The 23,061-nt window shown below is 40.6% G+C and overlaps 1 protein-coding gene across 4 annotated transcripts; it reads right to left on the reverse strand.

Moving 5' to 3' along the window:
• Positions 1-1,606: 1,606 nt before the first annotated feature.
• On the reverse strand, positions 1,607-23,055 carry TVP23C (trans-golgi network vesicle protein 23 homolog C). 4 transcript variants are annotated; one of them, XM_019641549.1, is made up of 8 exons: positions 22,910-23,048; positions 17,955-18,011; positions 17,666-17,748; positions 15,220-15,364; positions 9,706-9,795; positions 8,410-8,541; positions 4,120-4,248; positions 1,607-2,807 (listed from the first exon to the last, which is right to left on the reverse strand). In XM_019641549.1, the coding sequence occupies exons 1-8, from the start codon at positions 22,919-22,921 to the stop codon at positions 2,781-2,783; spliced, it is 675 nt and encodes a 224-aa protein (XP_019497094.1). In that variant the 5' UTR covers positions 22,922-23,048; the 3' UTR covers positions 1,607-2,780. The 4 variants fall into 4 exon arrangements, with proteins under 4 accessions (XP_019497094.1, XP_019497096.1, XP_019497095.1 ...); XM_019641551.1 differs by lacking the exon at positions 22,910-23,048 and adding an exon at positions 22,562-22,830; XM_019641550.1 differs by lacking the exon at positions 17,955-18,011 and having other exon boundaries at positions 22,910-23,055.
• Positions 23,056-23,061: the final 6 nt, after the last annotated feature.

Here is a 23,061-nt window from a genome sequence, read left to right on the forward strand (position 1 = left end):
TCCCAACTAATAAGTGGGAAACACATAGAAGATAAAGATGGAAAGTAAGCGGTAAATCCTGCCACACACACACGGATACTCCAAAATTCAATTCATATCTGGCTTTTATGACTGCAGGTTCAAATAACATAGTTATATCAAAACCTGTACCAATGTGTATAGGGAACCCTGTTAGACTCTCAACTCTAAAGATTTAGGTTAGATCTTTCAAATTAAATAACATGTATTTATGCAGCATCAACTTTCCTCACTAGATAAGCATAAGTAAAATGGCAAACAAGCACCTATTAACGACTTAATAAATTAATACTTCTTAAGAAAGGAAAAGACGTTAGACGCAAATATATGTTTAAAAACAGTAAACTACCGTATTTGCCGGCGTATAAGACGACTGGGAGTATAAGACGACCCCCTAACATTTCCACTCAAAATACAGAGTTTGTTATATACTCGCCGTATAAGACTACCCCCTCTTCCGCACACCTTCCACACACCAAATAAAAGGTAAAACAATATCAGATTTGATTTGGCCCACTGAAGTGCAAACAAGCGTATTGTATTTCGTGTCACCACATAACCGTTTTGGCGATGTTGAGCCACCATGTCTGCTACACGTTTTTCGAGTTCTGGCCAGTGTGGGGTGCCTCTTCTTAATGCACACTTACCCCTTGGCATACTCTTTAATGCTTTCTCATTTGATTTCCAGTCCTGAACCATCTTTTCTGTTACTCCATATTGTCTTGCAGCAGCACAATTATTATTTTCCTTAGCAAAGTTTATAACTTTCAGTTTAAAATTAGCATCATACTTCTTTCTTTTGGCTGGTGCCATGATAGGGATGATAGGGGTTTGACTGGTCGACATTTTCTATGCTGTACTGTACAATGGTGCAGTATTGTGGTTGGCTGTTGGCTGTATACAAAGCCTGATTTGATTGGTCCCTGCTCCCTGTTTGTCCGCCCTGTCACTATAGCAGTCTGGTCCACCCTTGCATCAGCATCTCCCTGGGACCTCACTAGTGCGCAAGTGCGAGCTCTTCAACATTCTAACAGGCACCATGATAGCGCAAAATCGCGAATCTTCAATGCATATGTAAAGAAATATACGGTAACCCGAATTTATCACACTCGCAAAACCGCACACAGCCGACCATACACCCAGTATGGTATCACAATTCGCGATTTTGCGCTATCATACTGGGTGTATGGTCGGCTATGTGCGATTTTGCGAGTGTGGTAAAATCGCATAACAGCAAAATCGCATAACAGCTGAGCATACACCCAGCAGCGCTGCTGATGCCTGAACGGTATGTGGAATGAAGTGGGCGGGCATCGGGAGGCCACTATGGCACGGGGCAAGCACTATGGGCAGTCTATCTGAAGTGTACCTGGCGTATAAGACGACCCCCCACTTGGAGGCATATTTTTCAGGACCAAAAAATCGTCTTATACGCCGGCAAATACGGTATCCTGATGGGTCTTCCAGTAACCTATATTTCTTTGGGCAAGTTACTTAATAGCCTGAAGCTCCGTTTCATCACCTGTAAACAGGCATCACACAAAACAGATACGTCGTGAGGATCAAATGAGATTACACATGTCAAAAGTGCTTTGTAAACAATAGAGTTTTATACAAATATAAAGTTATGTACCTTCAAAGCTATCATTCCAATGACACTTATTCAATTAAACAAAACATCTTTTAAAAATTTTTAGCAATGTATATATACATTCACAAAATAATCTGTTGATTGAGACTCCAACAAAGTTTACAGTATACCTACAACAGAATTTACAGATGTCTATAATAGTTTGTAATTATTACATATGTTGCCTTTTAAGAAATACCATTAATATAAAGGCATGACTTACAATACCCCCATTACAACAAGGAAAAAAATAGATTCATAAAATGAAATGTCTCTTAGGCATTTATTATGCCAAGTATTAAAGTGATTATTCTCATTTAGACATAAGAATAATACTCCTTCCGGGATAAAAGATAAGATTTCATTAGGCCAACAGCCACTAATGCTCTTCTACGAAGTTCCCAAGCAAATCCGGCTACACTTTCCAAAAAATAAATAGAACAGCAGCAATCTCTAGGTATCCCTTAAACATAAGCTATGAAAATCCATTTATATTAATTGAACCTTAAATACATGACTTGTTACAAATAAAAATAAACAAAATTTTAGAAACTAGTTCACCCTCTGACCCAATTTGGTTTTTACCTGCCTCTGAATGCCAGGAATAAGGAGTTTCATCATAACGTATATATTGATATTAAGTTGTAAAATTAACAATTATTTCTAACTTACACATAAGCCAAAGTGCTCACTGTTACCAGGGAAGCAAAACTTTCTTCTGAAAATAATTTACAGAAATAATATGTAAACACAGTTTTGAGACAGTTTAAGAACATCCTTCTATGTTCTATGGATCAAAACAAAGGTCTCCATTCCATGTGTACATGAACACAAACTCTTTCATTAATTTGGGATATATGGATACTACATGACTGTGCACACACATATGTACCCACGAACCAAATTTTGACAATGTTTCTAGCAACACCATACTTTCAAGCCCCAAATGCTAAAAAGAAAATAAAAACTTATGAAAATTACTACTTTCTAGTTTTCTTAAGTAAATTTTAATATGGAAAAACAAACCCAACACTCCTCTCTGCAACATGTACTAAGTTCTAGAAGGTTCACAGTCAAGAATCTCTTCAGTTGTTCCCCAATGTAACAGAACACAGAGGCTTTCACTCTCTCTTCAGGAAGTCTGATCATCCCCAGTGTTCTGCAAAAGAGTAAGAACTCCTTAATATGAAAAGCTATTTTACTTAACATACCAAACTTCAAAGCATTGGACAACATTCAGCCTGACACTACATTAACTTACATTCAATGGCCCAATTATGTTAAAAATTACGAACATACTGGAGAAGTAAATCAGTGGACCCGCCCAAACATCCAGCTAGCCAGTCTCATTTTAGCAGAGATTCACCAGGTGCCACGTAAGTCTAATCCTATCCATGCTGTCAGGCTCAACATTCAACTTCACCTGTATTCAGTGTCCCTCCCCACTTCAGAAACACTGAAAAGCCTAAGGACAAACCTATTAAGCACACACATGACAACTACCATAAGGTGGATCGCAGCAAAACCCTCAGTCAGGAGCAGAATCATATCCCTAGAAGAATACTTGTTTTGTCTACTTTTTATCTTTTATACATGGAAAAATGTATAGCAGAATGAAAAGAACAATGACTTTCAAGAGGAGAGCTGAGTTAAACCCTAGTTTTGTACCGCTTATTAGCTGTATCTCCTTGAGCAGTCACTTTATCTCTCAGGGCATTAGTTATCTAAATGCAGTACTTGGAAAAGCAGCATCAGCACCCCCTGTGCTGACATGAGACACCCACCCCAGACCAAGTGAACAGGGACTGTGGGAGTGGGACCTAGCAATCTGTGTTTTAGCCCTCAAGGTGATTCTGAAGCACGTTCAAGTTTGAGAACCACCATCCAGTACAATAGTACTTGCCCAACCTACTGCACAAAAACAAAGACCTAATCAATTTTCCCAAGATTTCACCAATAACTATTTGCCTATGAATATTACTTATCCCACTGGAAACCCTGATTCAAATCTTCATATTGGGGAACTGTAGTAAAACCTGTATGTTCTTAAAACAAAAATCTGAGTAATTTTAAATAATCTTTAATTATACAGTCTTATTTTGATTCTACTTGTCCTTACTATAAACCCTAAAACCATACAATCATTCTTCACAACTGTTAGAGCCCCAGAATTAATGGAAAGCAAGTAAACTTAAGGTAAATTTAAAAAAATAAGTTGTAATCAATGATAATTTATCTCTCTGGTTTTAAAATAATTTCAGGACACTGACAATACATTTTTAGAATGTCCTAAAAGCCTCCAAAAAGTAACTAAAATAACTTTATCATCATCATCTCATACCTAAATAAGTATGTGCCTTAATAAACTTTTTTTTAAGTACTTCATAAAAATTAAATTCTACATGAGTTAGTAATCATTGCATTAGTCACTGACCACATCAAAATTACTCTCACATCCAGAAAACACTTACTTGTCTTAAAAACTGCTTTCCAAGATAAGATGTAGCCATGCTGGTTAAATTCTTTCTGCTGCCCACTTTGCACCTGACATAGCCATATAGGTTGGCACCTTGTAGCACCACACCCATGGTAACCACTGCCTGGGAAAGAGAAAAATAATCAATGATTACTGACGTCAAATCAACTGACCTTTCTCAATGCCATAAATGAGACGAGGCCGACTTGCATAGGAAAGAGAAGGAAAAGGACACTCTGCAAAGCAGGGTGTGCCAATAAGACTCCCTCACTTGCCAGGATGGACCTATCCAACATATGTTCTGCATAAGGTACTATATCACCCACCTGACAAATATTTACTGAGCACATATGCTACTGGGTTGTCGGAAAAGTCATGACATATTTTTACTCTGTTTTTCGTTGCAAAAATGCGTCATGACTTTTCCGACAACCCAATATATGCCAGGCACCATGCTAGCTCCTGGGGATGCAGTCGGAGGATCATTCTCTTTAATATTTTCCATGGGTCTGTGAGTAAGGGCAGAAAAAAAGTAAAAGAGACTCAGAAGAGGCTCAAATGTTAATTATTCCTTTAGGAATTACAAAAGAATGGTCAAGAAATAGATGAAGTTCAATAAACTGAGAGCGAGCAGTGGTGAATCTCTGCTCTATGCTAACGTGTGTCAACAGGCTTCTGAGAAAGCAAATCTCAGGCAGCAGTCAACAAGTGCAGGGATGGGGCACTAGGAGGAAATGCACCCTGGCAGAGCGGTTTCTTCCTTGTGGCCATGTCAGGGATCCTATAGGGGACCCCACTAAGACCATTAAGGACTGAGAATAAGAAACTCCAGCCTACTCTTTAAATATTACGGAAATAAAGTTACTTAAGACAACGCGAGGGGATCCCATCTACAACACAGGTTGGCAAAGTTTTTCTGTAAAGGGCCGGACAACAAACATTTTAGGTTTTGTGGGCCATATGAGACCCTATGGTCTCTACTGCAAATACTCAATTCTGCCATTCTAACCCAAAAGCAGACACAGACAATATGTAAATGAATAGGCAGGGCTGTGTTCCAATAAAAATTTACAAAAACAGGTGTTGGGCTGGATCTGACCTACAGGCCATAGTTTGTCAACCAGTTCTTGAAAAAAGAACTCATCTACCATTAAAAGAATTACCAGAGAAACGTTTACATCTGTAAAAAGCTAGACAGCTAAACAGAATGATCTTTTTCCAATCCAGATTTACTCTCCTTAACAAGTTGTACAGCTTATTCTAAGTGAGAGAATTTAAATGTTTAACTAAGGAACAGGTTCAAATCCCAATAAAGGAAGTGGAATTGTACTTTCTGTTCTAAACGTATGTTTCACAGAAATAAACATATTATAATTATATAAGGTTGCTAGTTACCTAAATAAACAGAAAACTATGTCTTTATTTAAATAAATTTCCTTCCACTTCCCACGCACTCCTGGGTATGCATGCACCAACAGGCCAGGCCCAGCTGAGTGCAGACTTAGCATCAATGTTATTCAATGGCAACAAACTGTAAAATGGATTTTTTTATAAGTTAAAACAAGCAGCCTTCTGATTTACAATGCTGTAGTGAAGCTATGCATCAAGACCCCCCCACCCCCTAACATATAAATAGCAAACAGAGTTAAAATTTTTTTTAAAAGGCAAATAAGCTGGTACCAATAAATATAAAAAAAGGACTGGTCATCTGAGAAAGAGCCAGCTGGTGTCACTCTGCACGGCTCCTAACTCTCCAAAGAAGCTCTCAGGAAATTTTCACTAATAATCACCATCCCTAACAACTCAGAAGGCCAGCGGATATAGACAGCCCTAAGAAAAAATGCAGAAACAGGCATGAGAGCAGAACCCCCCTCCCCAGTCCAATAAAGACCAACAGAGGCAGCTTGCCATGGCAATGCCTTCCTGACGGGGTAGGAGGAAAGCAAGCACACCCAACCATCAAGCTGATGACAGTGGGAGAACACAGGGTAAGAAGAGACTCATGGAGAGCCTGAGTAATGCCATCTTCCCACCCTGTGGTCTTAACACAGGAGCCCTTTCACATAACCTTCCCTGCTGTTTCAGGGAAGAGGAAGCATTGCTAAAGAAAGACGGCTGATTCTCCCAGATGGTCAAGGGTCAACTGCATAATCTACAAAAATCCAGAGGTAGAAGCCGGGAGGAAAGGTGGGAGAAAGCATGAGTGTTGACTTTACCATCTTTCATAGCAGGAAACCAAGAGATATTAAATACATTTCCTAATGCATGAACCAGGGTATGATACAAACATGTAATAAAGATAACTACTAGAAAAACTAGACTATATACCTTCCAAATCACAAAAGGAAAAGTATTTATGTGTGTGTACATACCAAGAAAAAAGAGAACCTATATAGCAAAACAGAGGTAAGGAAGTTATTTAAAATAGGGGAAAAAAGAATAATTATTAAGGCCAAAATATATCTGAAATCAATAGTTAAGTAAGACAAACTCAACTATTAATAGAATAAGACTCGGGCCGGCCGAGAGGCGCGATGGTTAAGAGCTGGCTTGGGACTCCAGAGGGCCCCAGTTCGGATCCCACATATGAGGGCCAGTGACATTGCCCTCCACAGCTAACATGCTGAACAACAGCTCAACCTGGAGCTGGGCTGCCGTGAGTCGCCGGCGACGGTGTAGGCTGCAGCCCCTGTGGCAGTGGGTTGCCATGGGCTACCGTGTGTAGCCAGCAGCTACCGTGTGTAGCCAGCAGCCAGCGTGAGCGGCCAGCAGCCACAGTGAGTGGCCGTCTAGAAGCCGGCGACTGATCTGCCTCGCCCGGGAAGAGCGCAATGATGGTGCCAGCTTGGGCCAGTGAAGCAACGTCTTCCACAGCTAGACTGAAGAACAAAAGGACAGCAACTTGTCTGTTCCCCTTCCCCCAATTCCCCAGCACTGTTCCCATCCCCCCAATTCCCCAATAAAAATCTTAAAAAAGAATAAGACTCCCAGTTTGGGTCAAGTGACAGATTATATTTTTCAAAGATGGTAGCAACAATATCTCCTGTTTCACATGTTCTTCTAAAACTTTCTTACTCACCATCCCCCACAATCAAGGTGTAGAACCTAATTCCCATTCCCTTGAATGTGGACAGGGCGACAAAGTGATGCAGTGACTTCTGAGGCTAGGTTGTTATTATGAGTTGAACTGTGTCCCCCAAAAGTTCATATGTTGAAGTCCTAACCCCAGTATCCCAGAATGTGACTGCATTTAGAGATGGAGTTTTTAAGGAGGTAATTAAAATAAAATGAGGTCACTAGGGTGGCCCTTAATCCAATATGAATGATGTCCTTATAAGGCAAGGAAATTAGGACACACACATCTACAGAGGGAAGACCATGTGAAGACACAGGATGAAAATGACCATCCGCAAGCCAAGGAGCGAGGCCTCAGAAGAAACCAACCCTGCCAGCACCTTGATCTGAGACTTCCAGGCTCCAGAATTGTGAGAGAATAAATTTCTGTTGTTTATACCACCCGGTCTGAGGTACTTTGTTAAGGTAGCCTGAGCAAACTAATACAGTTGTAAACGGTAATTCAGATTGTGAGCTGGAGTTGTGACCTCCCCAAGTAAGCAGTCTAACAGCCCTGAGGCCACCAGGTTAGCAGGAAGCCCAAACTAGCCATGTGTTGAGGCCATGTGGTAGGCCATGGGACCTCAGAGAGAGAGGAGATGCCTTACCAGCCCCCAGCCAGTCACTCCAGCCACTGTGGCAGTTGTCTGACTGCAACTACGTAAGTCCCAGGTCAGAACCTCCACACAAACCCTGTCCAAGCTCCTGAACCAGCGAAGCTGTGAGAGGTCATAAAATGACTGTTGCTATTTTAAGCCACTAAGTTTTGAGAAGATTTACTACATAAGCAACGGACAGACAGAACAGGTTACCAACCAGTATTTTCAAAAAGACCACTCTGTTAGTTACAAACTAAGCTAAACTTGTTTGGAGTTTACTGAACATCCCCATCCAACAAGACAATAAAGTGATAAATTAGGTAATCTCTGTACAAGGTGGGCGAAGTCAAAATTCTGCTAGGTGCTTGGGGAACTGGTGAAATGGGGTCTTAACAGGACTTTGCTTGCCAGTCCTTATAAGGGAGAGTTGGGAAACCAAATCAAACTTGGGAAATACATAATGAAGCTGCCTATTCAAGATAAGTCTCTAATGTTGACACAGATGGCTGCTTATTATGATTATCCATTAGACATCTTAATGGATTACTCGGTCGCTTCACACTTATACTCACCAACCACTTCACTCTGAAGGAGAAGAGCGCACTGAAGGCAAAGATGACCCACAGCGCCGGACAGGCGACAAGTCCTAACCAAAAGATTCTTGATTCGGCCTCTGAAACAGTATTATTCTCTTGAGGGGGTGCCTACAAAAAAAACATGAATTTAATAACTAATGTTTCATAAGATTTATCAGTAAAAAGTTTAGCATTTTTAATGAAAAACACCTTACCCTCAATTCAAATGAATTAATACAGACAACACAAGTCCGAAGTTAGAACCCTCGCCTCCCTAAAAAAGTTAGTAGAATCTACCACTACTGTAATTTTAGAAACTGGTTTTAATATACTTTGTTTCAAATAAAGAATTTCGCATTTTCAGGGCAGAGTGGACAGTGTAAGGGTGATCTCTGACCAGCTTCTATTCAATTCTTCTTGCACTTACACTGTTTATTCATAAGGAAACTCTGAATGGTACCTCCTAGGTGGGGATCAAGGAAATCAATGCCATAGTCATCCTAAAAAGTCAAGTCAAAGTCCAGAGAAAGGAATGGAAATAAGGGATTCTGGACAATGACTTAGAAAAACCGAGGAATTTAAAAGGATGGTGAGTTGTTTCCAAGGCATATTTGATAAAGAAATATGGGCTCACTGAGCATAATGCTGCTTTCTTAGAAGTACTCATCAAGGCCCTTCCAAGCAGAAGGCAAGCAATTTCATCAGTACTGTCTCCAAAAATTTTGTGTTCTGCCTCCCAAACGGTTTTTCACAGGGAAACTGCATGTTCACTACAGATAAGCAGCTAATCCCAAACAGACCAGGGCTGCCTAGGGCTCCTGAAGGCATAATTTAAAAATAGACTGCTCCGATCAATTCAGATGTTCTATCCAGTTGCAATCCTTCTATTTCTTTTTCCTGCTCCTGAATGGAAAAGGACCATGGGAGCAAGGACAGAACAAGCTATTGGAAGCAGTCATACCAGGCCAGGTAACATAAGGCTGAGGGTCATCAGAAAGAGATCCTTTATCAGCTGCCCCTCATAAGCAACTTAGCACACTGTATAAACTCTGACCAAAGTCCACTCTCTGAGGATTCTTTCCTGTTCATACCTTGTTTCTGGTCTGAACTAGCCAAAAAAATATAGGAAGTTTAAGAAGGCCATCTGGTTTAGTGTTGACATGCCCAGTGACTTGGGGTAGTCCTTTTTAATCATGAATACTTCATCCTTAAATATTCAAATGTAATCTACACATAATTTATTGAATGACACTCAAAAAAAAAAAAAAGGGGGGGGGAGTAGGGGCAGTTTACCTTCCTGGATTCAAACACCCAATGGCTTTTTCCATCTTCATCAATATGATTCCACCAACGTAGGCCAACCATTAGTCTACCTGTGACATTCTGGTAAACATCAATACACACACACATTTTAAAAACATTAGTTAAAGACCTACCATAAGGTCATAGTATAACATTTCACAAACAGAACAGCATCAGCTTAACATCCATAATATTCAGTTAAAGACCTATTACATACTAGGTATGGACAAAAGATCAAACAAAATGGCAATGGCAGGAGGTGGAGATGACAGGGTAAGCATATCCATAAACATTTCCCTTCTCTTTTCCCTCAGGAACTCTTGTCCTTTCTCCAGTTCCCTAATGTGTTCCTAAGCCCCCTGCTATTTAGCTACTGTGACCCACTTTTTCTATATATATCCTGACTATAGCTACATATATTTTACAACTATGTATCAATAAAAATGGTTGTTACGGACTGAATGTATGTGTCTCCCCAAAAATTTATATGTTGAAATCCTACACGCCACCATGTGCTATTAGGAGAGGGGTCCTTTGGGAGGGAATTAGGATTAGATGAGGTAATGCAACTGAAGCCCTCATGAATGGGATCAGTGCCCTTACAAGAGGCAAGAGAGAGCTTTCTTTCAGCCTCTCTCTGCTTCCACCATGTGAAGATAAAAGGGGGGCTGGCAGTCTGGAACCTGGAAGGGTCCTCACCAGAAGCCAACCACACTGGGACCCTGATCTTAGATTTCCAGCCTCCAGAAATTGGGAAATAAATTCCTGTAGTTTGTAAGCTTCCAGCCTATAGTATTCTGTTACAGCAGCCCAAACTGTCTAAGACAATGGTTAGAGGTACTGGCCTTCACTTAGTACCTCAAATGTACCAAGTTCTTTTCCTCTTACTAACATAACAAATTACTTTGATAGCTTTCCTGATGTTCATTTACTCAACAAGTACTTACTGAGCATTCTACTATGTGCTGGTAATAAAATGGTGATAGCAGATACATTCCCTGTTCTCAAGGAGCTGCAAGTGTTGTAAGGAAGTGGCAGTCAACCAACGGGAGTGTGTACTACTACCAACCATGATAAGTACTGTGAGGGGGAAGTGCGGGCACCTTGGGAGTCTAACAGGAAAATACGATCTAGTCAGGAACCAGAAAATGTCTCCCCGAGGAATCGACATAGGGAATGAAATTTAAAGGATTAAGTCGGACTCGATAACGCAGGGGATTTTTAATTAGTGGTGTCACTAATAGATTCAGGGGTTCTGTGAATTTGGATGGGGAAAAAAATCATCTTTATTTTCACTAACTTCTGGCTAAATATCTCTAAATTATGAATGCAGACAATTAACCACAGTAGAAATAACAGTACCTGTGAATCTGTCATAATAAAAACCACAGATATTTTTCATAATGTATTATACTTGTTGCAGATATCACAAAATATTGTTTATGCTCATCAATGCTTTCAAAGTAATTAGACCTACTGCTAGATCTTGCTATTTAATGCAATAATAAAGTACATATCACTAAATCAGTAATTTGCCTTTTTAATGTTTTCATTATATTTTAATATGTGACCTCCTCTGTAATCTTATGTATTTTCTTTTATGTATTTAAAACATTACTGTCAGCTTCATGAACCTGTGAAAGGAGTCCATGGCACAAAAAAGAATCCCTGTGTTAAGGTTATATGCAAATGAGAACATTCTAGGTAGAAAAGTAGACATGGAAGCCCTAAGGAAGACAGTAAAATCTATGAATTTATGGGACTCTATGATTAACTGGATATGGGAGAGGAAGAAAGCAACTCATGTATTTTTGGTTTGCTCAAGTAAAAAAATAGACCCTGGAAAGGAAACAATGATAGAAGAGCAGCATTCTGGGGCCAAAAGATGATAAGGAATATTTTACACATGTTGAATTTGAGATGCCTTCAAGACAGCCATGTAAAAACGTCAAGAAGACAGATAGATAGGCCTGGAGCTGTGAGGACAAACCTGGACTGGAGACAGAGATCTGGGAATCAGCCTGGCTTAAAGATAAGCAACTGAAATCAGAAGCACAGATGACACTGCTTAGAAAAGGAATACAGGAGAAGGAGGAGCCTTCACAAATTCATTTTGTCGAAATGTTAACATTTAAAGGCTAAGTAAAGAAGAAGAGCTGGCAAAGACCGAGACGAGCCAGAGGTCTATTTTACTGGCATTTTCAAATAACAGCTCTTAGAATATTTCAAACGCCTCCATTTTGCCATTTTCCAATTCTTTACTTTCTGCTTTTATCAATATTAGTTTATTTTCCTAATTTCTCTCAAGTTTACTGTTTTTGTTTTTGAAACTTCTAGACCTCTAATAATAAAAGCCTTTAGTCTAATGTTTGTCCTCTGAATTCAGCTTTAGACACATTCCAAAAGTTTGGGTGTAGAGGATCAGTGTCATTAGGTATAAATAACCCAATATTTACAGTTTTTGTTTCCTTTTTAAGACAAAATATTTACCAAGTTGGCTTTTTTTTAATTTCAACTTTGACAACCATTTATTAATTTCTAATTTTGTTTCACTGGACTAGAAAATGTAGCTGCTTTAAGCAATTTATTTTGCTTTTCTTCGGAGTGATATTTAATCAATTTTTGTTAAATGTTGCACAGGAACTTAACAAGAAGGTATTCAATTATCCCTAGACACAGAAAGTTCCAAATACAGCTACTAAAGTGACCTTGTTATGTCATTCAGATCCTTTAGACCTTATTTTTTGTTGCTTTGATCTGTCAAAGACAGTGGCTTGTTAACTCGTATCACAATAATGTTCCCTCTATCTTCTCCTAGTGTCTCTAACAGTTTTTCACCACACAGTTTGATTAATGTCATTCTGTGAATGAGCCTCACTTTGATTCATAAGATGACCTTTTTTATTCACTGAGTGCTCTTACTCTCATTTCTATTTTGTCTAATAATGATAATACAATGCCAAGTTTCTTTTTGTGTGAAAGAAACTGATGCTATCTTTGCCTTTTTGTACTTTTTTTAACGTCACGATTTTAGTTAGAACTTTTTGGTTGGACTTTTGATTTTTGACCTTAGAATTCTTATCTTTAAAGAAACTTGAATCAAATTACACTTACTGTTATAACCAATTTGCTTCTACTTCCATCACCTTGTACTATGCCTTGTGATATTTAAACTTCCTTGACACATGCTTTGTTTCCTTCTCTTACTATATAAACTATGTTTTAGTTCCTCCTATCTTCTTCAGTGTTGTGCAAGACACACACAACTTATTTTAAATTTTACTCACAGTTACCATTCAAGTTTTAAAACCATTATTTAACCTTTTTTTACTCTACTTGTCAGAGTAAGGAATAAAACAAAAGCCTCATTTTTAAATTTTTAAAAATAATTTTATCTTTTTATTTCTTTTATTTTTTAAATAATTGTAATCTCATCTCTTGAAAACTGCACTGAGATTTATAATACTTATGACACACCTCTGTTCTCACTAGGTTGGGAACACTGCCTACCCCCTTTTCCAAGGTCATTTAATAATTTCCCCATCTTGGCTTTTTAATTTTGCTTCCCATCTCATGAGTTTAACTATCTGTAAGTAATTTTGCCACAGTTAAAAGGGTGATATTTTTTAAACTGTTGTTAAAAAAAAAAAACACAGCTTATCAGAAGATATATATTTTTGGCCACATTTTTTAAAACTCTAAACCCAGAAGGATTTCATTATTTAATTATAAGAGTTTGGAAATTACCAAGAAGAATTGAAGGCTGTGTTCTATCTGGCTAAACAGGAATTACATTAACAACAAAAAGAAAACACTCCTCATAACAAAACTGTAAACACTTTTGATACGGTAAACACTTTAGAGCATAATAAAGGAACAGAAGAAAATCAAAGAAAAACAAGGCGAAGAAGACTGTACAAAATAAAAGCCTAAAGAAAACAGACCTTTGTAACCTTCACTCTCTCAGCATTTTGTGGCCTACGGAAACTGACCACCACCAAGCCAACCACTTCTGCTATCTGTAAGAATCAAAAGATCTAAACATGGCTGGGTTGGTGGGTTGAATACACTTGTAACATCTTACTTAACTGGTCTTTCAATCGATGTGTCTCTGAAATTCCAAAATTCGCTTTCGCTTTTTTTTTTTTTTTGCCTTTTGATTTTTTTTCCCCAGATTTTACTATGAAAATGTCCAAAGAGGAGTCAAGTTTTACAGTGAACAACTATATACCCACCACCTAGAGTCTACAGTTAACATTTTGATATAGTCACTTTATCACATGTCCACCTATCTGTGTACCTATCTCTCTATCTATTCATCTCTCCACTCATCATTGTCTTTGAATTTGAAACAATTTCTTACACTCCTTTTTATCCCCTACAAAAGGGTTTCTCAACCTCAGCACTACTGACTTTTTGGGCTAGACTATTCTTTTTTTTTTTTTTTTTTAAATTTTTTATTGGGGAATTGGGGGGATGGGAACAGTGCTGGGGAATTGGGGGAAGGGGAACAGACAAGTTGCTGTCCTTTTGTTTTTCAGTCTAGTTGTGGAGGATGTTGCTTCACTGGCCCATGTTGGTATTATCATTGCACTCTTCCCAGCTGAGGCAGATCGGTTGCTGGCCTCTGGACGGCCGCTCACAGCAGCACTTGGCAGCTCACGCCAGCTGCGGCCTCTCATACTGGCTGCCGGCCACACACGGTAGCTTGTGGCAGCCCACTGCAGCAGGGGCTGCAGCCTACGCCATCGCCAGCGACTCACAGCAGCCCAGCTCCAGGTCGAGCTGTTGTTCACCATCTTAGCTGTAGAGGGCAGTGTCACTGGCCCTCATATGTGGGATCTGAACCGGGGCCCTCTGGCGTCCCAAGCCAGCTCTTAACCAACACGCCACTCGGCCGGCCCTGGGATAGATTATTCTTTGTTGTAGGGGCTGTCTTATCTGTGCATCACAAGATGTTTAGCAACATCCCTGGCCTCTACCCAACAGAAGCCAATAGCACACTTTCCCCACCCTAGCAATGATAACCAAAAATGTCTACAGACATTGACAAATGTTCCCTGGGGGGCAAAATTGGCCCTGGTTGAGAGATATTGCCCTGGCGTTCACATAGGAGCCTTCTCAAGTGGTGGGTACTTCTTAAGTATTTGTGAACAAACTGTCTTGGGGTCTTATCTAGAAATACACAACACAACTGGAGGTGACGCTGAAGCAAAACCAGAGGTATGGAATTAGAAGCAGTACGTAGAGTCTGTAGCTGCTAGTCACATTTTATTTGTTTAATTTTAAAGCTGATGTAGGGTGACATAAGGCACAGACAAGTGAGTAGTATAATAATCTATATGTGATTTGATATACTTGGCACTTTAACCCAGATGAGGCCTAAGGTAACAAAAAAATAAATTAGCGCCAATCCAAAATGCTAAGTGTCATTTTGTTTACTGTTTAATACATCATTCACTCTCATATTAAATATGATTTCAAAACATAAACAATCAAACCTACCTTGACTGCCCAAAAGTCACATGACAACAACAAGATAATTGTCACCATACAGGCAATAAAGCTGGTGCTGAACAATTCACAGAGAAGATAGACTACAATTGCACTGACTCGAAAGAATAAATGGAAAAATGATGCCACTGGGTGTCTGAAAACCAAAACATAACAAAAGAAATGCAATTATATTTTACACAGGTACTACAGATGTAGATGAAAAATGCTTTAGCCATAGCATAACCATGCAGTTTGGTCAAAATAAAGGAGATGAGTAAGAAGCAAACCGCCTACCTCTCTTTTTTCATAAGTCCCATTATTTGACTGGGCCCAGCTGTCACAGTAAATACACTATGTAAACATGACTTTAACACCTCATTGAATATAAACTTTCACAAAATATGAGGTGTGATCAAATAATACGCTGCGTGTTTAAAAAATTGGCTTCAATAAAAAAAGATTATTCCAGTAAAAGACATACTGCCATTAATCCCCCGCAAAATACTTCCCCTCGCTTTAAACACACTTATCCCTTCGTACTTGCCCCTTTCCGAAGCAGTTCTGGAAGTCCTCTTTTGGGAGTGTCTTTGGTTGTGCTGTTGTGACTGCCTCGATGTCCTGAATCAATTCAAAACATTTACCTTTCATGGTCATTTTGACTTTGGGGAAGAGCCAGACATAGCATGGTGCCAGATCCAGTGAATAAGGTGGATAAGGACACTTATTTTTCTATTTAACAGAAATTGCTGTATACCAAAAATGGTGTGTGACACGGAGCGTTGTCATGATGCAGGATGATTTACAGCACACTTTAAAACACACCTTCTCCCAACCATAGCTCACACCCAACTGACTGCACTGAACAAGCTGAGACTTGTCACACACTGTTACTAAGGTTGGACACACCGCTTCCTGGAATTGAAGATCCATGCCTTTCCGTTGGATGGCCTCTGCAGCGGCATTCCCTGTATTTTGTGACCACAATGGAAAGGCTCTGTGTCATACATCACTTCTGATATGGCAATTTCTGTCAAATAAAAACATTACAGTGTGTCCTTATCCACCTTATTCACCAGATCTGGCAATCTGGCACCACGCGACTTCTGGCTCTTCCCCAAAGTCAAAATGACCATGAAAGGTAAATGTTTTGAATCGATTCAGGGCATCGAGGCAGCCACAACAGCGCAAACTAAAGACACTCCCAAAAGAGGACTTCCAGAACTGCTTCAGAAAGTGGCAAGAACGGGGCCGGCTGAATGGCTCAGTTGGTTAAGAGTTTGCTCAACAGTGCAAGCTCTGAGCAACAGTGGTTCGAGTCCCGGCCTGAGCTGAGCAGCCGCTAAGCTGCCAACAGGTGGCAGGATGGCTCAGCTTTAAAAAAAAAAAAAAAACATTTCAAGAAAGTGGCAAGAACGATGGGACAAGTGTGTTTGAAACAAGGGAGAATATTCTGAGAGGGGGTTAAAGGCAATGTGTCTTTTACTGCAATAAATTTTTTTATTTAAACATTTACTGTATTTTTTATCATACCTTGTATATAACAAGAAACTTTACCAAGCTTGGAGAAATAAAGGAAACCATAGTCTCAGGGATTGAAGCCTATTTTCATACATCTAAAAATCATGAAAAAAGAATTTCTAGGCCCTCAGAAATCATTTCAGGCATTAAGACAAAGTAATCATCAATGTTGTTATTTAACAGTATTATTGAGATATAATCCATGTATAATTCATCTAAAGTGCATAATTTAATGATTTTGGGTATATTCACAGAATTGTGCAACCATCAGCACAATCAACTTTAAAACTTTTTCATTAACTCCAAAGGAAACCCTGTACCCTTTGGCAGTCACTCCCCATTTACCCCAACCCCACCCTTCTCCAGGCCTAGGCAACCATTAACGTACTTTTTGTCTCTATAAATTTGCCTATTCAGAACATTTCACATAAATGAAATTGTACAACATGTGGTCTTTTGTGGCTGGCATCTCTCAGTATAATATTTTCAAGGTTTAGGTAGAATTTGATTTTATTAAGTGAATTTCTTTAGCGAGAACTACATTTGGAATAGAAATATGTTTGGCTTGATATTTTCATGTTAGTTTACACGAAAGATGCAATTCTGAAATTTGCACAATAAATCAAAGTGTAACGTATCTACAGAAACTATCTATACAGAAATGGTGTATTCTTAGTAAACAGTAGCTAGAATTAACACAACAATGTTCACATAATTGGATTTGCAAATTTGAAAACTCAGTGTTGAGTAAAACTCCTTATACCAGTTACTCCCAAAGAAAATATAAAATGTAACCTGTCTCAGATTAAAGGTCACTAGCGATACACAATATTCACACGTACATCACGACCACTATGCCTTGAATCCCATCAGCAGGCACCAGTCTACGGACAGGACAGAACTGGACTAATACAACTGTTAAAATTTATCTTCATACCTGATTTTGGATTTTCTTGGTCTATTAGCTGTTTCCTCTTCTGCATCAAACAGTGCAACATCTTCAGTGTCATCATTACTGTCCTATCAAGAAAATTAAATATCCATGAAGCAAAATGAAATTCAGTGTGCATGCCTACTACATGCAAGGCAGCACACTACCAAAATGGAAGACAAGATTAAGACACAGTCACAGCCATCTGGAATTTATAATTATGGAAAGGGCATGTGCAGTTCCGTCACCCCACCCCCAATCATCTGGCAAAATCCCCACATGGTAATCCAGGTACCTGCTGTCTCCATCCCTCCCCAAACTGCTGAGAAAAACCACCAGGGTGCAGATGCTCCTGCAAAGTCAGAGAGAATGATGAGGGTCTTGGGGATAAACTCAAAGTTTTTGGCTCCTTCACAGAATTACCTCACTGCATCCTTGTTTCCCTGACCCTTTCTCACAATTCTTTCTCTTTTATCCAAAGCGAAACCAAGTATTTGTGCTCGGAATCACTTCTTTGCTTGCCTCCTTGGGGACTTATTCCATCAATTTTCCCTTTATTTACACCTACTTGCATCTTCAGAGCTTTCTACTGGATCTTTCTAATCAGCACATAAACTTCTTCAGGTCTCCTTTGTAGCACAGAAAAGACTTTTTAAAAACCCTAATCCTGAATCTCCCCTTCTATCTTCAACTTTTCTTCCCATAGCGTTCCTTCCTTCCATAACTTTAGACTTCTAAGAGTGGTTCACACCTCAACTCACTGCAATTCACCTTCAGCCTCAACCAGAGTGAATCTGTTTCTTTATCCCCTCACTAGGGCCAGCCCCTCACCAGCCTCCCTGCTTTCATCTCTAGTCTCACCCCAATTCTACTCCAGCCTCTCTTATCTACTAAGTAACCCTCCTAATATGGATATCCTACTATGTCACTCTCCTGCCCAAATTTTTCTTTGGTGCCCCTACATGTACAGGATAAAACCTAACTCTTCACACACAGCACAGGAGATCTCGCGATGTGATGCCCCCTACTTACTTTCCAACACTCCCTCCCACTGGATATTACGGCAATACTGCTACTACTGGACATGCTTTGAAAACACTATGGTCTCTCCCCTCCTTCTGCCTTTCACGTTGTCTCTACCCAGAAAGCTCTTCTCTTCCCTGTTCCCTACATAGATCACCATCAGGCAAACACCAAATCATCTTTCAAATTTCAGCTCAAATATTGACATAGCTCAAATTTCAGCTCAACTCCTGACACAGCTGAGAAACTTTCCTGGAATCCCCAGGCATACCATTTCCTGTTTGACAACACTTGAACAAATCTCCATTTGAACAATTATCTCAGGATATTCTTACTGCAAGTCTACTCCTACTCCATCCAGACTCTGAGCTACTAGAGGGCAAGGTCCGTCATTACACTGTAATAAATCCTAGTGTCCAGCCGAGCGCCAGGCCAGGCGATAGAGTATTTGTTGAAGGCATGAGTGAACACAAAGGAGGCAGTCACCTGTAATACGTGGCAGACTGTGATCAGTGCCAGGAGAAATGTAAGTGCAAACAGGAGCACAGGAAAGGAGGCGGCTGTGGAAAAGCTTCCTGAAGGAGCGTTTACCGGCTGGGTCTTGACAGCAAGCAGACCTCCTGCTCACTCTAGCACCTTAACTAGAGGCACAGGGATGAGAATGTATAAGGAATGGCCAAGGAGCCAACAGAGTAAGTGAAGCATGAAAGTGGTGTAGAAAATAAAGCTAAAAGGTAAAGGGATTCAGATCTGAGACCAGTGTTTCTCAACCTTGGCTGCAGGCTGAATTACTTACAGTGCTGTTAAAAAAACAAACAAACAAACAACAACAAAAAAATACCTGATACCTTGGTCCCACCCTGAGGTTCTGATGTAATTGGTCTGGGGTGTGGTCTGGGCATTTGAATTTTTTCAAGTTCTCTAGATAAAAATAATGTGCAGCCAAAACTGAGATCTACAATGATGCTACGGAATGAAAAGCTGAAGCTTTCATCTCTTCATCCCAATAGTTCACTCTCCATCCAGCAGCCAAAGTGACCTTTTCACATTAGATCATATTCCCCTACTTAAAACCCATAGCACTTTGGCTGAAAACCAGACTCCTTCTCATGCCATATCACAATCTGACCCCTGCCCACCTTGTCTCAGGCCATTCCCCTCCATTAACTGTGTTAGGCCCAATAATACCACCCCTCACTCCACCAAAGAAGTCCAGGTTCTAATCCCTGGATCTCGTGAATATGTAAATTTTCTTGGCAAAAAGAATTTTGTGCAAGTGATTAAATTAAGGAGCTTGAGACAGGGAGAGTATCCTGGATTATCCAGGTGGCTCCAATGATCTAATCACAATGGTCCTTATAAGAACATGGGAGGTGAGAGTCAGAGGTGATGAGACAATGAAAGTTGAGATGAGAGAGAGAGAAATTTGAAGGTGTTATGCTGCTGGCTTTGAAGACGGAGGAACTATGAGCCAAGGAATGCAGGCAGCCTCTAGAAGCTGGAAAAGGCAAGAACATTGACTCTCCCCTGGAGCCTCCAGAAGAAACACAGCCTACCTAGCCAACGCCTTGATTTTAGCCCCTGAAGACTCATTGTGGACTTCTAACCACAAGAACTTTCAGATAATAAATTTGTATTAGGCAACTAAGTTTATGACAACATGCTACAGCAGTGAAAGGAAACCTATACGGTCACTAAGTCCCTGCCAGACTGGTCTTCTTTTTAGTTCCTTAAACATGCCAAATTTGTGCCCACTTGTGGTTCATTCTATCTAGAACACTTTTCTCTTGCCCTGGTCTTTGAAAAACTGGCTTCTTCTCACTAATTTAATAAATACTGAGTGCCCACTATATGCCAGCCACTGTCTTAAGTGGTACAGCCAGAAACAGGAAAAAAGACAAATAGCTTTGCACTCTGGAATTGCATTTACTGAGATGGAGAAGAATGTGGGCAAAAAAGATTTCCGGGTGAAATCAGGGGCTTGGTTTTGGACACAAAGTTCAAGCTGCTAGTATTAAGAGCTTAAAAATTTTTTTTGAATGAGATGGGGAGCCATTAGTGTGTTCTGCGCATAGGACTGACACGTTCTGACTCATGTTAAAAGGAAAATTCTGGCTACTGTATTAATTTGAGAAGGTGTAAGGGGGCAAGGGAGAAAGATAAAGGCACAAAGCTGGTCAGGAGGCTAATCAAGTAAAGATGCCAAGTTTGGTCTAAGGTGGATGCAGTGGTGGAGGGAATGAAAAGTAGCCAGATTCCAAATACGTTTAAGGTACAACTGACAAGATTTGCTGGTAAATTAAACGTGGGGTAAGAGAAAAGGAGTAAAGCAAGACTTCAAAGTTTTTGTCCTTAGCAGCTAAAAGGATGAAGATGCCAAAGGCAGTGCTGGGCACCCCAATATTTAGAGGTCAGAAAGATGAAAATGAATAAGCAATGGGGGAAGAGGGGAGTGTGCTAAGGAGTGGGAGTTGAACCAGGAGAGGATGGTACCCTGGAAGCCAAGAGAGGAAAGTGTTTCCAGGAGGAGGATCCAATTAACTGTCAAACGCTGCTCACAAGATGAAAACTGAAAAGTGACCACTATATTTCTACAATAGGTCATCATCAGTGATCTCAATAAGAGCAGTTTCAGTATGGCAGGGGAAGGAGGGAAAAAGCCTGACCAGAATGGATAAAAGAGAGAATAGAGAATTAAGAGACAAGTGTGGGCAAGTCCCTTATGAAGCAAAGAATGGAGTGATAGCTGAAAGGGCATGTGGAGTGTAGTTTTTATTTAAGATAGGAGCAAGTAAAGCATGTTTATATGCTATGGTAACCAAGCTTTTAAAAAGTGGGGGAGGGGGAAATGATGCAAGAGAGAAGGGAGAATTGCTGGACCATTAATGCCTTCCGGCAGGCAATAAGGGACGGAAACCAGTGCACAAGAAGAGGGCATAGCCTGAGAATGGAGCACAGGCAGTTCAATCATAATAAAAGGGAGGCAGGCTATATGGGAATTATGGGCAAAGACGCAGATGGCAAGCGGTTTGAAAATTCTCTTCTGATGGCTTCCATTTTCTCAGTGAAACAAACTGAGATGGTAAGGAAGAAATGTGGACAGTTTGAGGAGAGGGAAGTTTCAGTAGTGGCCTAGGAGGGTGGGAGAGTGAGGGGACAATGGAAATGTGATGACTGCCTGGCAGTATGAAGGGCTCATCTGAGGTTCATGGTCACAAACTTAAAGTGGAAACAGTCAGTAGGGTTGTGTGTTTTTTTCCCAGTCTCCTTCAGCCTGGGTGCAGGTTGAGAAAGCCTAATTTAATCATCACTGGGTTTCGTTCACTCAAGTCACCTCCTCAGGGTGGTCTTTTCTGACCATAAATCCAAGGTTGTCCTAGTAACAGAGACTTACTATTACATCATCTTATCTTTGTTATCATTATCTGTAAATATCTTTAGTTATGTAACTTATGTCTTACCGCCCCATCTCCTTGACAAGCTCCCATCCCCAGCACCCTCCAATTCACCCAGCAATTCAGGGCAAGAAATATGTACTGTTCACAGCCCTATCCCAGAGCCTAGAACAGTGCCTGGACCATAGTAATCCCTCAATAAGAAAAAAGTACCTATGATAATCCAAGTGAAAGTACATTATAAACAGTAATTCTTTTAATAGGAAGATTAAATTATTCTTACTAATCTCTGGTTGTAAACTCGTGGACTGTAACTAACTCTATGGGCACAGATGCGGTCATCGATATGGACCAGCCATTAACCACCAACAATTCAACGTTACTTTGGCAACGGAAACTTGAACACAAAGCCCTGATGGTGTCTCCTATTACGACAGCATCGCAGCGCACCCCTAGGGGTCAGGCTTCTCCCCCTCACACTCGCCTGTCCACGAATGGTTGAGAAAGACCACTGCAACTTCACACGAGAGCGTTTCTGCAGCCCGGCACCGGAGACATAAAGCGTTCTGCGTTTGTTGACAATGAGCTTTTCCACACCCGGAAGCTGTTCCTCCTCAGCGCAGCCGGGGTCACCCTCCACCGGAGCGCCCAGCTGCGCCCCCGGACCAAGCTCCGAGGTCCTCCGTCTCCCGTCCCTGCCGCCTTCCCCTCTCCTCCTCGGACTCAGACAGCAAGCCGGAGAGCAGACACAACGGCCCCGGGACGCTCGACTCTCGCCCACCCATTCTCCAAGCCAAGCCCCCAACCCTCAGCCCGCATCACAGCCCCTTACCTGCTGCAACATGGCGGCTCTGCGCCAGCCCCACTTCCGGAAATCACGTCAACGCGGCAGCCGCCGGGCGGGGACTGGAACTGACGCAGCCTGGTCACCAAAGGCCAGAAGGAGTCAAAGTACTAGCCCCAGCTTGTCCCCACTTCCGCTTC

This window comes from Hipposideros armiger, unplaced genomic scaffold, assembly GCF_001890085.2.
Source record: "Hipposideros armiger isolate ML-2016 unplaced genomic scaffold, ASM189008v1 scaffold_61, whole genome shotgun sequence".
NCBI classification, from domain to species: Eukaryota; Metazoa; Chordata; class Mammalia; order Chiroptera; family Hipposideridae; genus Hipposideros; species Hipposideros armiger.